Source organism: Microcebus murinus, chromosome 11, assembly GCF_040939455.1.
Source record: "Microcebus murinus isolate Inina chromosome 11, M.murinus_Inina_mat1.0, whole genome shotgun sequence".
Taxonomy (NCBI): Eukaryota; Metazoa; Chordata; class Mammalia; order Primates; family Cheirogaleidae; genus Microcebus; species Microcebus murinus.
The window spans coordinates 78,169,170-78,186,719 of NC_134114.1; the positions used below are offsets into that span (position 1 = coordinate 78,169,170).

Here is a 17,550-nt window from a genome sequence, read left to right on the forward strand (position 1 = left end):
AGTAATCTTCAGACTCATTGAAAATAGACATACTAAGGCAAGGAGTCAGACCGGTCTTGGAACAAACCCACCACCCACCTGGCCCGGGGATAACCCACTTTGTTTTCTTAGATAGGCTTAGCGTCCTGTTACCTTTGGCACAGAGTGGTGCATGGCTGGGAGGCACTGCTCCTAAACAGATACCTTTACCAAGAACTGACTGGAGGGTGAGTCCGGGGCCCTTACGATCCCACTGGCACGTTTTAGGGGAGTCTTCTGAAGACAGGTTAAAATAAGTGGCCAGCCCCACCGCCTCATAAAAAGGGGGCCTTATGTCATAGCACAACCAACAGGCCTGTGTGGCATTGGGACTTGTACGGTTCAGTGCATTATATGCTGCTGTCAGCATTTTCCATAAGGGATCTGTGAGCTCTCCATCGGGCGATGGGCCTCGGGGACTACTTGTGCTAGCCATTAGTTTGTGGAGAGTCCCTTTGCTGGAGGTGGTCTGGGGTGCTGCCGGGCCGGGCCTGGCAGTAGCTGGCCATGGATGTAGTACCTGGTTGGGTCCTACTGCTGTTGGGAGCGGGGTAATTTTAAGTTTGATATATATTAGTGAGCAAACGTGCGGTCTTTGGTAGAGACATATCCCCCATGAGAGTCCTGTTATCCACCGCCTATCTTTCTTTCCCTTTTCTGTAAATTTTACCCTTATTAGGTTGCAGTCTCTGGCATACCTGTTTTTAGTACAAGGTTGGACATAGGACATGCTAATGAGAAGAGGTTGTGCCTGCCATCTCCATTCCCCATCATTGGTGGTCACACACCACCATTTGGCACAATAATAACTTCCAATACCCCCACACTGACGGTTTTCCTGAGGGGGCCGGAATCCCGGACAGGCATAGAACCCATTCCGGCTCATAGAGGTTCGTTCTATATCTTCCCTCCATGGTCCAGTTACCCAAGTACTGGGGATTGGGGCAGCACCAGGGCCTCCTGAGGATATCGCTATTGTCTGTGCTGGCTTTTCTAGGGGGTTGACTTTTTCTAAGTTAAAATATAAGTCCGGCCACCAACTGTTTAAGGGGGCCACCCCAGAGGTCACGTTCCAGACCTCATGGGTTTCTTGATTGACAATTTCCCATGTCAGACTATGGGGTTTGTGGGGATTGAAATTGTTCATCACACTTACAACACCCCCACCCATTAACAAAATGCTCTCAAGGAGATATAAAACAAACCCTGCATACATTTTTGTAGTGAGGTCCAATCTCCAGGTGCCACAGCCCCAAGTCTGAGTCTAGACAGTATAAGCAGTAGTCCAAGAGGAATAGGACTCAGCTGGCTTCTTGTGGCGTTGCTGCTACTCGAGTCAGCCTGACCTTCAGTGGGTTCTCTGGGTCTACCGTCGCTCTCCACTGGCTCTGGCACCGTTCTAGGTCGTTCTTGTTGGCTGGTCTTACGTGGGAGTGGTGTATCCAAGTTGATATGCCGTCTACCTTGAGAGCAGTGGGGGTAATGAGAATAATTTGATGAGGTCCCTTCCACCTGGGCTCCAGGGTTTTACTATTATGTCTCTTTACCCACACCCAGTCACCCGGTTGGTGCAGGTGATAAGGGAGGTCAGCATCTGGTCCTGCCGCATCGTATACGGCCTGAAGTGCTGGCCATATCTGACTGTGGACATGCTGTGAGGCCTGTACAGCTTGTAATATTTCTTTAGGGTGTTTTGGAAGTGCCCCACTGCATTTTGGCCTAGGCACCACTGGTGGGGGAGTACCATACATAATTTCAAATGGAGTTAGTCCCAGATGGTAGGGGGTGTTCCGGACTCGGAACAGGGCGAAGGGAAGGAGGGTCACCCAGTCTCCGCCAGTTTCTAGTGCCAATTTAGTCAAAGTCTCCTTTAGTGTTCTGTTCATTCTTTCTACCTGTCCTGAGCTCTGGGGGTTATATGCACAATGTAACTTCCAATTGATCCCCAGGGTTTGGGCTAATTTTTGATTTATCTGACTTATAAATGCAGGTCCATTATCGGAGCCCATTCCTTCTGGCACCCCGTATCTAGGGATAATTTCTTCTAATAACTTTTTGGCTACAGTTAGGGCAGCTTCATTTTTAGTAGGGAAAGCCTCGACCCACCCAGAAAATGTATCTATCATGACTAGTAAATACCGGTATCCGTATTTCCCAGGTTTTACCTCTGTGAAATCTACTTCCCAGAACAGTCCTGGCTGCCTCCCCCTTTCCCTCGTACCTGTGTGAGTCCCCTTGGTTTTTCCCGGTTGCATAACCTGACAAGCTTGGCAGTCATGGACGATATCGGCGGCCACCTGTCTCTGTGACTTGAACCTCAACTGAGCAGTATCCAGCAGCTGGAGCATTTTGTTTTTTCCTAAATGGGTGGTCTGGTGTAGATGCTGTAACACATACCGTCCCAAAGCTTCTGGCATTATCATGCGATGCTCTTTGTCCCATATCCATCCGTCCTCGCCTTGGTGTGTATTTTTCTGTTCTTCGGCCCAGGCTTTGTCTGTCTCTGTATAGGTGGGCACTGGGGGTATCTGTACCATTCCCGGAGGCGGCAGGCCGGGGCCCGTGTGTAGGACGCTTAGTGGCATGCCCTCGTACGCAGCCTTTTTGGCTTCTGCGTCTGCCTGCCTGTTTCCTTTTGCTTCTAGGGAGTCCCCACTTTGGTGTCCCGGGGTGTGGACTACCGCCACTGCCTTTGGCAGTAGGATGGCTTCTAGCAGGTGGAGAATCTCGGGCTTGTGCTTGATCTCTTTTCCCTCTGCCGTGATGAACCCCCTTTCTCTGTAGAGGGTCCCGTTTATATGCACCGTCCCAAATGCATAGCGACTGTCGGTGTATACAGTCAGCCTCTTTCCCTGAGCCCGGCGGAGTGCTTCTGTCAGCGCTATCAGCTCTGCCTTCTGAGCAGACGTTTCCTGTGGAAGGCAGGCCGCCCAGATAAGCTTGCCCTGGTTATCGACTATGGCCGCCCCTGCATACCTGTGTCCTTCTCGGACGAAACTGCTCCCGTCCGTGAACCAGATGAGGTCGCTGTTCGGAAGGGGGCGGTCCTTCAAGTCTCTCCGGGCCATCTGGGTTTCAGCCAGGATTTCGAGACAGTCGTGCTCGGGTGCTGCTGATTCTGGAACAGGCAGGAGCGTTGCCGGATTCAGGGTGGCGGGGGCCTGGAACTCGATGCGAGGTGCATCCAGCAACAGTCCTTGGTAGTGAGTGAGCCTTGCATTTGTGATCCATCGCCCCGGAGGCTGCTTTAAAACCCCTTCTATGGCATGCGGAGTAGTGACTATCAGTCTCTGTCCCAGGGTAAGTTTATCAGCATCTTTTACTAATAGGGCTGTGGCCGCGATCACTCGTAAGCACGCCGGCCATCCGGCTGCCACCGGATCTAACTTCTTTGACAGATAGGCCACTGGTCTCTTCCAGGGCCCTAGGGTTTGTGCGAGCACCCCCTTTGCAATGCCCTTTTTTTCATCTATATAGAGGTGGAATTCTTTGGTGGGGTCAGGGAGCGCTAGGGCAGGTGCTTTTAGCATGGCCGTTTTTAGGACTTGGAAGGCATTTGCCATTGTCTCAGTCCATTCCCATGTTTGCCCTGTTTTGCATTTTTCATATAAAGGGCGGGCCTTTTCCGCGAACCCCGGGATCCAAAGGCGGCAGTAACCCACCGACCCCAAGAATTCTCTTAACTCTCGGCTCGAGGTCGGAGTGGGTATTTGTAACACAGTCTGCTTCATAGCTTCAGTCAGCCACCTTTGGCCCCCTCTTATCTTATACCCGAGATAAGTGACTTCATCTCTGCAAATTTGGGCCTTCTTTGCGCTGGCTCTATACCCCAGCTCGCCGAGTGTTTTAAGTAAGTCTCTGGTACCTTTTAGGCAAGTCTGGGGGTCAGGGGCAGCCAGCAGCAGGTCATCCACATACTGCAGCAAGGTTACCTCGGGGTGGTTGGCGCGGTACTCACTCAGGTCATCCTGGAGGGCCTCGTTGAAGAGGGTGGGTGAATTTTTGAACCCCTGAGGCAGCCTGGTCCATGTCAGTTGCCCATAGACCCCTCTCTCTTCGTCCTGCCACTCAAAGGCGAAAATCTCTTGACAGCGTGTCGCCACAGCCAAACTGAAGAAAGCATCTTTTAGATCTAGAACTGTATACCAGGATAACGTGGGAGAGAGCGAGCTTAGCAGAGTGTAGGGGTTTGGAACGGTAGGGTGGATGTCCAGAGTCCTTGCATTGACTTCTCTAAGATCTTGTACTGGTCTATAATCTTTTCCTCCAGGTTTCTTTACCGGCAACAGGGGTGTATTCCAAGCTGACTGGCATTTTCTGAGAATCCCACTGTCTAGGAGTCTCCGAATGTGGGGTGTTATCCCCGCCTTTGCCTCCCGGGACATGGGGTACTGTCTGACACGAGCCGGCTCAGCACCCGGCTTTAGTTCGATGTAGAGGGGCGGCCTGTGCTTGGCCCACCCCGTACCCCCTGTCTCAGCCCAAGCCATGGGAAATTCTCGGAGCCATTGATCTATACTGTCTCCCCTGCTCTTTGTGGGCTGGTACAGTCTATATTCATCCGCCTGTGTCAATGTTAGAACCTGGGTGACCCGGGGGCCGCTGAGGGGTCTGCCTTCATTGTCAGTTACCATTATCCCCCCCTCTTCGAAGTGAATTCGGGCCTTGAGCTTGGTGAGTATGTCTCTGCCTAGTAGTGGTGTGGGGCACTCAGGAATGACCATGAAAGCGTGACTCACTTGTCCTGTTCCCAAGTCTAATCTTCTCTGTGTGGTCCACTGATATAACTTAGTTCCAGTCGCTCCCCGCACCCAGCTGGTCCTTTTAGATAATTTCCCTTTATCTTGAGTTAGTACAGAATGTTCAGCCCCGGTATCTATGAGGAAGTCTACTGGATTCCCCTCCACCTGTAGAGTTACCCTGGGTTCGGGGAGGGGAGCCGAACCCCGTCGCCCCTAGTCATCCTCTGCTTGACCCACCACCATGACCCCTTTAGATCCCCCCAATCCCTGCCCCCCTTTCTTCTTGGGGCACTCTTTTGCCCAGTGCCCATGTTCTCTACAACAGGCACACTGGTTCCTGTCAAGCCTCTCTCTCTGGAATCTGGGCCCTGCTCTGTTCTCTGATCTTTCCTCCCACCTTCTCTCTCTCTCGGCTAGCAAAATTTTAGCCATTTCTTTATTTGCTTTCCGCATCTCTCTAGCCTGAAATTTTCTGTCTTCTTGTCTTATCCTCTCTGTCTTTTCTTCTGATGTCTCTCTATTATTGTAAACTTTTTCTGCTACCTCTAATAGGTCCTGTAAGGTTTTCTCTCCTAGTCTGTCTATCTTTTGCACTTTTCGCCTTATGTCTGAAGCAGCCTGATTCACAAAGGCCATCATGACAGCGGCCTTACTTTCCTCTGAGGTGGGGTCTATGGGGGTGTACTGCCGGAAGGCTTCCATGATTCTTTCTAAATATGCTGCCGGGCTTTCTTCTGGGCCCTGACGCACATCTCCTACCTTGGCCAAATTAGTCGGCTTTCGCGCCGCCATGCGGAGACCGGCCATCAGAGTCTGGCGGTAGACCCGGAGACGCTCCCTACCTTCAGCCTCATTGTAGTCCCACGGAGGTCGTTCAAGGGGGAACACTTGGTCAATGGTCCGTGGGTTCGTTGTAGGTCTACCATCTTCTCCTGGGACCAATTTCCTTGCTTCCCCCTGTATCCTTTCTCTCTCTTCCGTGGTGAAGAGCACCTTAAGTAGCTGTTGGCAATCATCCCAGGTGGGCTGATGCGTGAAGAGAACAGAGTCTAATAGGTTAATTAAATCTTTAGGGTTATCAGAGAAATTAGAGTTTTGGGCTTTCCAGTTATAAAGATCACTGGTGGAGAAAGGCCAATATTGGTAATTCTGTGTCCCATCTCCCCCCCGGGGTCCGACTGCTCGCAAGGGGAATGTTTTCACAGGCTCCGGGTCGGGGGTTCGACCTGTGCGCTGTCTGGTGCCATAGGCTGGCCCTTCTTCCCCTCCCACAGCACTTAGTTGGGGCGCTGTTGCCTGGGAGATCGTGGGTGCTGTCCTGGGGTTATAAGGAGGAGGGTCATCAGGCTCGGTCAGCCCAATCAAATCTGGGTAAAGGTTGGACTCCGGGAGCACCTGGGTGGATGGGGAGTCCTGCTGTTCTTTCTTAGTACTACCTCGCACAGTGAGGACCTCGGAGCACCCCTGGGTGGATGGGGAGTCCTGCTGTTCTTTCTTAGTACTACCTCGCACAGTGAGGACCTCAGAGGACCCCCTAAAGGGCGGCACGAATGCTTGCATCCAAGGTGGGGGATCTCGCACTAAATCCTGCCAGACTATAATGTATGGAATCTGGTCTGGGTGCCCAGGGTGCCCAAAGACTTTCTCTTTTACTTTTTTTACCATGACTCTGTCAAAGGATCCCTCTCTAGGCCACCCGACATCAAACTCGGGCCATTCAACTTTACAAAGGGTGACTAGTTTGCCCCTCCTGATTTCCAGGGACAGACTACGGGCCCTTTCCCTCACGTCCTTAAAGTGGCCTGTTAGGAGAGAGAGAGGCGTTGTCATGGCTTGCCCCATGGTTGTGGCGGAGTCCTAGGGCGCGGGCCCCCCTCAGGGCTTAGGCTGGGGCAGGATTCCTCTGAATCTACTATGGGCAGGTGGCGGTACCGGCCCTGGCCTAGGGCAGAGGCCTCTGGGGTGAGGATCCGACAGCAGATGACACAACGGGGACCTTTGGCCAACGCTGGTCTGCCCCGGATCGTGGCTCTAAGGTCCTCCTCTGCTCCTCTTCGCAGGTTTCCTAAATTGAAAATCTTGCTCTCGAGACCCATGCACACTCTCACTCTCCCCGGGGGTAACAAACAATGATGACAGACAAAACGTGATGACAGACAAAACGGACAACAGAAGCTAGACAGACTACAAGAGACAATGCCCTAACCTGGTCCGGACTTCCTTTCTCCGAATTCCTCCTGGCCCCCGCCTCTGGCGGCGAGACCAGTACCGGAGTCCTCCCGGAGCCAGAGGACGTCTCCGTCTGGCTCCGACCGGCGACCCTCCAGCGCGTCCGCCTAGGTCCTGTGCCGGCTTAGCAATCCCGGGAATCGTTCCTCGTCCTACTACACACTCGGCTAGTCCGGGTGTGGGGTCTCGCTCACTCCTCCCTCAGCTTTGTGCTCTACTCAGCGGATTGCAGGGGAGCCTTATCCCGGACGAGCCCCCAAATGTTAGGGACCGGCTTCCTGCACCCCGCCAGGCAGACGAACAAAGACACCAAGGATGCAATCACTCAAGAGGAGCTTTATTTTCTGGCTAGCCAGGGTCCAGGCCCTAGAGTGCCAGCGCAGTGGCCGCTCTTACAGGCAAGGACCCTGACCAAAGCTGGGGCTCCCCTTTTATCCCCCCACCCTCTTGAACACCCGCGCTGTACAAGCTGATTGTGCGTGTTAGTCTTTAAAATGATTGGTAGACTGGTAGCCCGCCGGCGGCAAAGGGGGCTTTCTCTCTTATCTGGCCCCATACCTATGCGTCCAGCTGCAAGCAAGCGATTCTCAGAAGCAGAAATATGCGTTTAGCCGATAGCTCTACCTTTGGGCCCCAAGCTAGCAGTTTCCAGGAGCCGATTACTCCTCCCCTGGCCCCATTTTCTGTTATCCGGGCTCGCACAAGTGAGCCAGCAGCTTTGGGGTGCAATCAGGCCCTTACATCTTGACCTTCACATTGTTACTAACATCAGTGATGCATTTTTTTCTTGTTTTATTTTAAATGGAATTTGATGGTCAACCTCTGGGAAGGAGGCAACATTAATTCATCTCCTTTGACAATTTTCTGAAAAGGATAGTTAATAGCTGATATTAGTAGATATTAACATTTTTGTTAATCAAAGAAAAATATAACATTTCTATTTTAATATTAATTCTTATTATATATGGCCACATTCTTAGAATGATAAAATTCTACTGGAAGAACAAGGACTGCTGCTATGAATATATTAACATTTAATCTTTATTTTTTTGTAAACATGCTATTGAATCTCTTTGTGGAGCATTTTATAAGAACTAAATATTTGAATAACTTCAAGTTTCTGCATTTCACACTAAAGTCATGACTTTAAAAACACTGAACTGATAATACAGCCCAAAGCAGGCAGCAATTGGTTCATTAACACTGATGCTAAACTCACATTCTTAAAGTTTATGACTTGAAGGTGAGATTTAGCCACAAAGAATGACAGTTACAGTCATCAGCTCTTGTTTTTTGTTCTAATCTGAGAAGCGAAGAAGAGACTTTTGCCACTTCAAGACATTTGATAACACAAAGAGCTGTTTTTGTTAGCATGCATGTAGTTGTGTAAAGCATCCAATTCTGGCCTGATAAAATATATTTGGATATGAATGAGTGTTGCAAAAATCTTATTCATGTACTGTTTTTAACTGTGGTGTTCAATTTTTGTAAATTTTTACATCATCAGTGTGATTTAATATTTTGGGAGAGAAATGTATATATTTCTTTAAAAACAGATATTTTTGAACATAGAATTGTGAAATAAAATCTTGAACACTGCCCCCATCCCCTACTGAAAGGACCCCCTCTTGGCCAAGGGGATACCCTAAAACTGAGTTATTGGCCATGAGAAGGGAGGTCAGACATGCCTCATTATACCCCCCTTCCTTCCTGTAGTTAACCTTTGTAAATTATTAACAGGCCTAAGGCTATGTAAGACAAACCTGTAGGTTCTCAATTTATACAACAAATACATGACCCATAGCTTATCTCTGATTAACAGACTTCCTTAACTTAAAACATTCCAAGCCTTTAGACAAAGCTTTATGTTTTAACCAATTATAAGTCAAAGAATGTTTAAACCCACCTATAACCTGAAAGCCACCCCTCACCCCCCACCTCCCCCAACGCTCAATGGCTTTGAAACAACCACCAAAGGTCACAATGGAAAAATCTCAGCTCTTCCCGCCAAAAGTTCTCAGACCACTCAAACAGTATAAAAGGCCTCACCCCCTTCAAATGGACACGACTTCTCGGTCCCCCTCCCTTGGACGTCGAACCTCAGACCTCGGACCTCGGACCCCTGAACCTTGCCCGGGAGCGCTCAATAAAGCCATGTTGTTTGGCCTCACTCTCTCTCTCTGTTTGTCTTTTCTTTTCACCACTGCCAAAAGCCTTACAATTGCCATCAATAATAAATTTGTAACTATTTAAAAAATATAATGTCTTACATATTAAAGATCTTTAAATGTTTGAAGATATTTGCCATTGCTTCAACATTTTCAATATTTGATTGATTTATTTCAAATGCCTGTGTCTTCTATTTTAAAATCATAGGACCCAGAGAAAAATATGATATTTTTCCTTACTCATGTATGGCCATAATTCTTGGCAAACTATTTTTTATATATAAATACATACATATGTATTTATATATATTATTATTGAATGTGTGAAGAAATTATTTAGCATTTGAGGCTATTTATCCTATCACTGATTGGATTGGAGGCTGCTACACTTTGTTGATTCAGTCTATATCATCCTTGTCTTCTGTTAATTTTTGCTTCAGGCATTGGTTTTGCTTAAGACATCCAGTTTACTTGTAATCTTTATAATGTATATGTGGGGTAAAACAAAGACTTCCAGATGTAATTAAATAACTAAATTTCATTAAATTAATAACCTTAATTTTAAATTAAGCAAAGTCAATGAGTTATAGGATAAGGTTTTATTAAGTGGTTCTTAGAGTATACACAAACATGGTGTTTTTTTTAATAAATAGCTAAGGTGGCTTATAGTCTACCCATAGGCTGAGTAGAGTATGCTGATGTATATCATCTTATATAATAGGTGAAAATCCTTCCTCTCTGATCATATATGTTGTAATTCCCTGTCCTACACAAATACCACTCATTTATTCAATAATATTTTTAATAATAAATCTTCAACTTATTTGAAAAATTCAATTTCAAAATCTTTTAAGTTACTACAAAGTAAAAACAAGAAACATCGGAAACAATAAAAGAAAAATCAGGAGTACTGCATTTTTTTATTTGTTTGTTTTTAACACTGTCATGGCTTTATTTAAAACACCCTAGCATAAAAATATAAATGTCAAAGTATTTTAAGGAGAGATTCTTGAGGAACTTACACTACATACATACTGCCATACAAAGAACATTAAAATAGAACCAGGAACTTTTACAAAATGTAAAACCTTCCCTTACTATTTGCATAAAAATACTACCCACAAAGCTAAATAAGTTGTGAAAGTTATCTGGAGGCTCTAAGTGTTGTTTTCAAACCAAAGAATTCTAATTTTAATTGTACAGTTAAATGATTGATAAAAGAGTCAATATATAAAGGCCGAGTGCAGTGGCTCACTCCTGTAATCCTAGCACTCTGGGAGGCTGAGGCAGGAGGATCATTCAAGGTCAGGAGTTCAAAACCAACCTGAGCAAGATTGAGACACTGTCTCTACTAAAAATAGAAAGAAATTAATTGGCCAACTAAAGTATATATAGAGAGAGAAAAAATTAGCCAGGCATGGTAGCATATGCCTGCAGTTCCAGCTACTTGAGAGGCTGAGGCAGAAGGATCACTTGAGCCCAGGAGGGCTTGAGGTTGCTGTGGTTTGAGGTTGCTGTGAGCTAGGCTGATGCCACGGCATGCTAGCCCGGGCAATAGAGCGAGACTCTGTCTCAAAAAAATATAAAAAAAAGAGTCAATATATAGATTTGTTTTTAAAAATAAGTATTTTATAATCTGGCATAGTATGCAATAAATACTTTTAGGTACTAGAATATGGCATTTCAGTTGTTAAAATTAGAAAACAAATGTTAATTTTTTTGGAGATTCCAATCCCCCCACTAAACTTATTCCAAGTGTTTTATTTCAGTCTCTTGTGAAACTTTTTGAGTTTCTCCACAAATAACTCCATAATTTTTACTTTATAGTGCCAAGTCATACGTTTTAAACTAAAAAAGCAGCAACAGCCATACTATACTTAGTATTTTAAATGCGTCCCAGTATGGAACCATAACTTCAATTCATTTGCTAACACTAACTTTTAAAAAACTTACAATTTATTCAAAACAAAGGGGAAAAATTTTAGATAGCTGAGATTTAAAAAGCAATTGCCTTGAACACTGAGCCTCCATGACAAAAGGGAAGATGCGATTGTCTACTCATTATATTTTATTTAGTAGCCATATAAAGAAACACATATTCACACTTATTCCAAATATTTTTTCTATTTTTAATGGACATCCATCCACTTGAAAAAATCCCTTATTTTTAACATAAATTTAGTTTCAAATATTTTTCCAATTGCTTAGTGTATTCCAATTAAATGCTATATCTGATAATACTTTAAAACTATAGGAATAATTAAAGGTCCTACTCAGAAAAATCAGAAATACTTGGGAGAGTATTATCCAAATCATTTGAGAAAGCTCCTTAAAGATTTGACTTGAATGTCTTATTAATGATCAACAGGTAATCGTTCTGACTTTTGAGGAACACAAATGCTGCTTCCCAAAGCTTCCCCTGTTTCTTTCCTTTCTTCATCCTACTAATACAATCTTATCATGTTGTCCACCAAGAAACATTTACAGTAAGCAGAACTTGTTACATAAAACTGTACTGATAATAATATTCATATCTCAGAAAATACCCAATTCCTTTCACTTCACTTGTTTAAAACCCCAACAGGTCTCAAAGGTGGTTGAGGTTTAAGAGTAAAGGCTTTCCTGGGTATATGCAAGTTTCCCAACTTTATTTTAAGATTGAGGGAGATGGGTGAAACAAGAAGGGGAGGTGACCATAAAGGAATTGCTGAAAAGAAAAAGAATGTACACCTAAAAACAAAACAAAATAAACTGTTAGCATATCATGATCTACAGCCTAAAGAAAGAGTTCACCTGCATGTGTCTGGACTTAAGTATAAGCAATTTTTTCCTGAAAATATAAAAAATCGTATCAGTCACTACAAAATCCATGAACTATGTTACTGAATAGAACCTCCACAAAAATCAATGAATTGAACCTTTACTATCCTGCTTGTACTAATGTGCTAAAAAACAAAATCACTAATATATCCTTAGCCAGTAACAAAAGGTCATTGCCTTCAAACTAAAGATCTCTGGATCATCTCTAAAAGGATAATCAACAGATTGACCGGGCCCAGTGGCTCACGCCTGTAATCCTAGCACTCTGGGAGACCTAGGCGGATTGCTTGAGATCAGGAATTCAAGACCAGCCTGAGCAAGAGTGAGACCCCATCTCTACTATAAAAAAAAAGAAAAGAAAGAACGAAAGAAAGAAAAATAAAGAGGGAGAGAGAGAAAAAGAAAAAAAGAAGCTGGACAACTAAAAAATATATAGAAAAAATTAGCTGGGCATAGTGGCACATGCCTGTAGTTTCTCTGAGGCTGAGGCAGAAGGATTGCTTGAGCCCAGGAGTTTGAGGTTGCTTTGAGCTAAGCTGATAATACGGCACTCTGCACTCTAGCCTGGGCAACAGAGTGACACTTTGTCTCAAAAAAAAAGGATAATCATCAGATCATTAAAGAAATTGTTGCTATTTTATATTATAGCTAACTGGACTTTCAGTTAATTTATAAATATTGAAAGATGAAGTAATCTGTATTTATGTGCAGACAATATGATTATGCACATAGCAAATTAAAGAATAACATATACAAACATTAAAACTAATACTTGAATTTAGAAAGTTTGCAAAATAGAAGTCTTGTATAAAAATAAATAATAATTCATATGCTATAAAGGAAAAATTGGTAAATAAAATGTAAAAATATTTAAAACAGCATTTATAAAAAAGTATTGAGGATCATATTAAATGAAAAGTGTGCAAGATCAGTAAAATGAAAGCTACTAAATGTTGCTGAGAAAAATTAAAAATTTAAATAAATGGAGATCTGTAACATGATCATGGACTTAAAAACTGAATATAAAGAGTTAGTGCTTTCCAAACTGAGCTATAAATTCACTATAGTTCCAATCAATATACTGAGGTCTTTTTTTCCCATAGAAATAATGTTAATTTAAATTTACTGTTATGAAATGTAAAGGACCAAGAATAGCTAAAATGATCTTGTAAAAGAACAAAGGTAGATGACTTACTTGGCTTTATTACAAGTTTTTCTATACAATTCATACAGTTTAGTATCTACAAAGAATAAACAAATAAATTAATGGAACATAAGAGGAAGGTCAGAAATAGACATATGGTAGATTTTCTACAAACATGCCAAAACTACTCCCTGGAGAATAATACTCTTTTTCAGGAAATGTTGCTAAAATATTTTAAAAGCTGCATGGAAAGAATAAAGAAAAAAATTCAACGTCTATCATACATCAAACATAAAAATTTATTTAGGTTGGAGCCTAAACCTAAAAGTACCAGTTAATATATAAAGTTTCTCAGGGAATTTTTTAAAACTATCTTAATGGCCTTGATATGGGCAAAGTGCTTTTTTGTTTTTGTTTTTTCAGATAGAGTCTCACTATGTTGCCTAGGTCTGGAGTATAGTGTCATGATTATAGATTACTACAGCCTGGAACTCCTGGGCTCAGGGGATCATCTTGCCTCAGCCTCCTGAGTAGGTAGGATCACAGGTACATGCCACCAGGCCTAGCTAGTTTTTTTTGTTTGTTTTTTTTTTTTGTAGAGACAGGATCTTGCACTTGATCTTAGCCAAAAGGCCGAGAAGCGATAAGAGACAGGATCTTGCTATGTTGCTCAGGCTGGTCTCAAACCCCTGGCCTCAAGTGTTCCTCCCTCTTCAGCCACACAAAGTGCTTTGATTACAGGTGTAAGCCACTGTGCCTGATCCTTGCACAGTTTTCTTACGCAAGACACCCACAAAAAATAGTAATCATGTAAAATAAAAACTTCTGCCCATCCAAAAACAGCAATCAGAAATTGAATTGAATGAAGAATGTATAAGGAATATATGTCTGTGACAAATAAATAATATCTAGGATATATAATAAATTCTTCTAACAAAATAATATAAACAATATAAAACAAACAGACAAATGTTAAAAAAAGTGGACAAAAGACTTGTGCAAACATATTATAAAAGGAGATATTGTACCAATGAGCTGATAAAAAATGCACTCAAAATAAATCATGGCAAAATGTTTACAAAAAACTAAAATTAGATACTTCTTCACATTCACAAAAGGGCTAATATTATAAAACTTACCATGTTGACAAAAAGACATGTTGGCAAAGGTATGGAGCAGCTGGAAATCTAAAATAATTTGGTGGCAATGTAAAAATGCACAGTTATATTGAAAAATTCTATTTTAGTGCATTTAAAAAGCAATCGTCGTGGACTAACCAATGAGGACAACCCCGGTCATCTTTCCAATTGAAATTAAAATTTGTGTTTACAAAAATACCTCTGTAACATATTATAAAATAATTTGTTCATAATAGTCATAGAACTGGAAATAACCCAAATGTCTATTAGTAAGTAGTAGAATGGATAAATAAATGGGGTACATTCTATGATTAATAAGATTAATATGATTAATTTCTTTGGAGTAATTAATAAGTAACAGATTATTTATACTCTCAATAGCATGAATGAATCTCAAAAAATGTTGAGTAAAAAGAGTCAGACACTAACAATATACATCCAGTATGATTTAACTCTACGTAATTCAAAATCAGGCAAACTTTATCATGGTAGAAAACCAGAGAGTTGTATTTAGAGTTGGAGAGGAAGAATTGATTGGAAACAAGAACAAAGAAATTTTCTGAGATGATAGAACTGTTTTACATCTTGATTAGATAGTGGATTAGATAGGGGAATAAATTTGTCAAAACCCATTAAACCGTATACTCCACTGTATTTTAAATATTTATCAATAAATGAAATATGAAATTAGTGATATTATAATTCTATATAGCAATAAATTTGAATATTAAAATAGAAATTTTGAAATGTTAAGACTGATGAAATATTTATCTCATTTCCTCCCCAAATTAGAGATAATGTATTAGTTTGAGCACTATTAAAAATAAAAAGAGAGTACACATGGTAAAAACTTTTGAGAATAATTATTGAGGTTTGAAGGAGTTGATAAATGATTCTTTTTCAAGCTACCTAACATAGGATGGATCCAGTGAAATGATAAATGCATATATCCAGGAAACAGACCCAAAGATCGCTTTCATTAAAAATGCAAATTAGGTTAGTGACAACAATGGGCATTTGAATATGTCACCCTAAATTAAATGTCCATGCTTACTTAGTCACTGTCATCATTAGTTAGCCAAATGCACCATCCCAAGGGCTATGCCTTTCCTCCTAAAATGACTATATGGCCAACAGAAGAAGAGCATGCAATATGTCTTCAGGTAGAAGATTTTTCATAGAAGGAACAGAAGGAAAAAGGAAGTAAGTTAAAAAGGAAGGGAGAGAGAAGAATAGAGGGAGAGATGGTACCAGGGAGGGAAAAATGAAAGGGGAGGAAAGAGGTGGCAGAGAGAGAAAGAGCAATAAATAAATTTTAATATGGCTCAGTAACTGGAAAGACCATTGCTATTATAATTAGATATTCGAGTGATGTATTATTAGTGACCTACAAGTTGAGAATCAAAATAAATTTCAAATCTATCATATGTCTATCTTAATGTACTTCGATTAAATCTTTTTCCTCCATCTTTTCAATGATCATATGCTTAATATCAGCTATATACAAATGGTATATTCTATTACATAACTTAGGCTCAAAAATAAATTTATATTATCTTTGGTAGCTCTTATTATTATGATCATAGACTTATGTCACATAGTAATTTGGCAGAAAGTCTGTATCTTTTATTTCTTTTAATTTTTTATGAATACAAGTTAGTGGATTCTACATGAACCAGTGTTAGGGAATACAATGTGAAAGTACATTTCAGAAATCCCTTAACAAGTGTTAGGAAACAAACTTCAATCTTTTTGTTCTAGTTTTCTTTTCTCATGAGAAACAGCTATGTTCAGAAGCTTGATAAAATATCTACCATTTCAAATTGGATACTTGGATGTTCTCTACTTTTTAATTTGAATTTTAACAATATATCCATTATTATTGCCAGTTTTAAAAATTATTTATTAATTTGTTCATTTAAAAAATTTATTAGGCACCTATCATAAACCAAGAATTGCTCTAATTATTTAGGAAAAAGCAGAGACAAAGCAAAGTCTTTAAGCTGACAAAACTTACTTTTTTAATAGGGAAGACTAAAATAAGAAAACTCAAATGTTCTGTAGTGTCAGATACTAACAAGTGATATGATGAGAGATTAAGTGGGGCAAGGGGCTCACAAGAGGGGTGTGACCTTTTGGAACAGTTAGTCAGGCATGACCTATCACCTCACAGGGAAAGAGAGGGGAGAAAAGGGGCCATCAGCCATTTAACCCATGATTTACCAGAGCTATCAAAACTGGTAGCCCACAGAAATCTAGATTTTAAATGTGCTTATCTTGCCAAACAGATATTTCAAAATAAATTAAATATGAATGACTTTAGATCGGATGTACACTCTTCAGTTTACTATGGCACGGCAACTCCCTGGTTTCTGAGGCTTGAGGGAAATCATATAGCTACTTTACCATCAGTCACTCATAGGCACTGAATTTGTTACATTGAGATATTAGACAAATAACTACTGCTTGGATACATAAAGCTGGGCTTGATATTTAATAAAACATAAGGAGTGTAAGAAGTAAAACAGATAGTAATGGAATTATGATTTAAAGTGAATGACTTTTGAAGGATTTTTTCCCACCTGCATAATTAAGATATCCCTATTTTACATGTGCTATATTGTCAGCTGAATGTTCTTTCTGTCATTCATTTCTCTACACCTATTTTTATTGGTCCCTAATAATAGAAAGCCATTTCCATTCTGGAAGATGGCCTTGCCCCATATCTAAATAATTGGTGCCATGCAGCCAACTGAGACAGATTTTGACAGTTGTAATCTGGAAGCTCCACGATGGTACTGGATTGATAGTGGCTGGTAAATGAGGGTTGCAATCCACCTTGAAAACACTATTGAAGGTGATACTGTTATCTAAAGAAAGTTTCAGAATCTGAGTTATATGGAGAAATGATTCCTGAAACCATAGACATGTCTTATGGTCCTAGTGCTTCAGTAGTCTGGTTTCATTCTCTTATACATTGTGTTGTATTAGTGAGATAAGCTCTTTGAGTCTTTTGAAGAATGGTTGTGTTTTAGGTGTCCTTTCTCACTTCTGGCTGTCACTATATTTTATTTAAATAGTGGGCCTGATCATGGTGCTGATTTCATTGTAAATTATATGAATGTCTTTGCGTTAAAATAATCTCGTGAATCAATGCCTATTCAAACTGTATTTTTATGTCCCAGAACTTCAACATTAGCTTTCATATCTATAACCATTTTTATGTAATCCTTCATATTATTTAACTTCCTTTTTATTTAATATGAAAAAGAATATTCACAATTACTTAC

At 41.5% G+C, this 17,550-nt stretch overlaps 1 protein-coding gene across 1 annotated transcript; it reads right to left on the minus strand.

The window, feature by feature from the left end:
- Nucleotides 1-1,213: 1,213 nt before the first annotated feature.
- On the minus strand, nt 1,214-7,657 carry LOC142873710 (uncharacterized). The gene is made up of 5 exons (XM_076007909.1): nt 6,967-7,657; nt 5,603-6,825; nt 5,304-5,515; nt 2,240-4,973; nt 1,214-1,477 (listed from the first exon to the last, which is right to left on the minus strand). Exons 2-5 carry the CDS (start codon nt 6,600-6,602, stop codon nt 1,320-1,322), a joined length of 4,104 nt encoding a protein of 1,367 aa, XP_075864024.1. The 5' UTR covers nt 6,603-6,825; nt 6,967-7,657; the 3' UTR covers nt 1,214-1,319.
- Nucleotides 7,658-17,550: the final 9,893 nt, after the last annotated feature.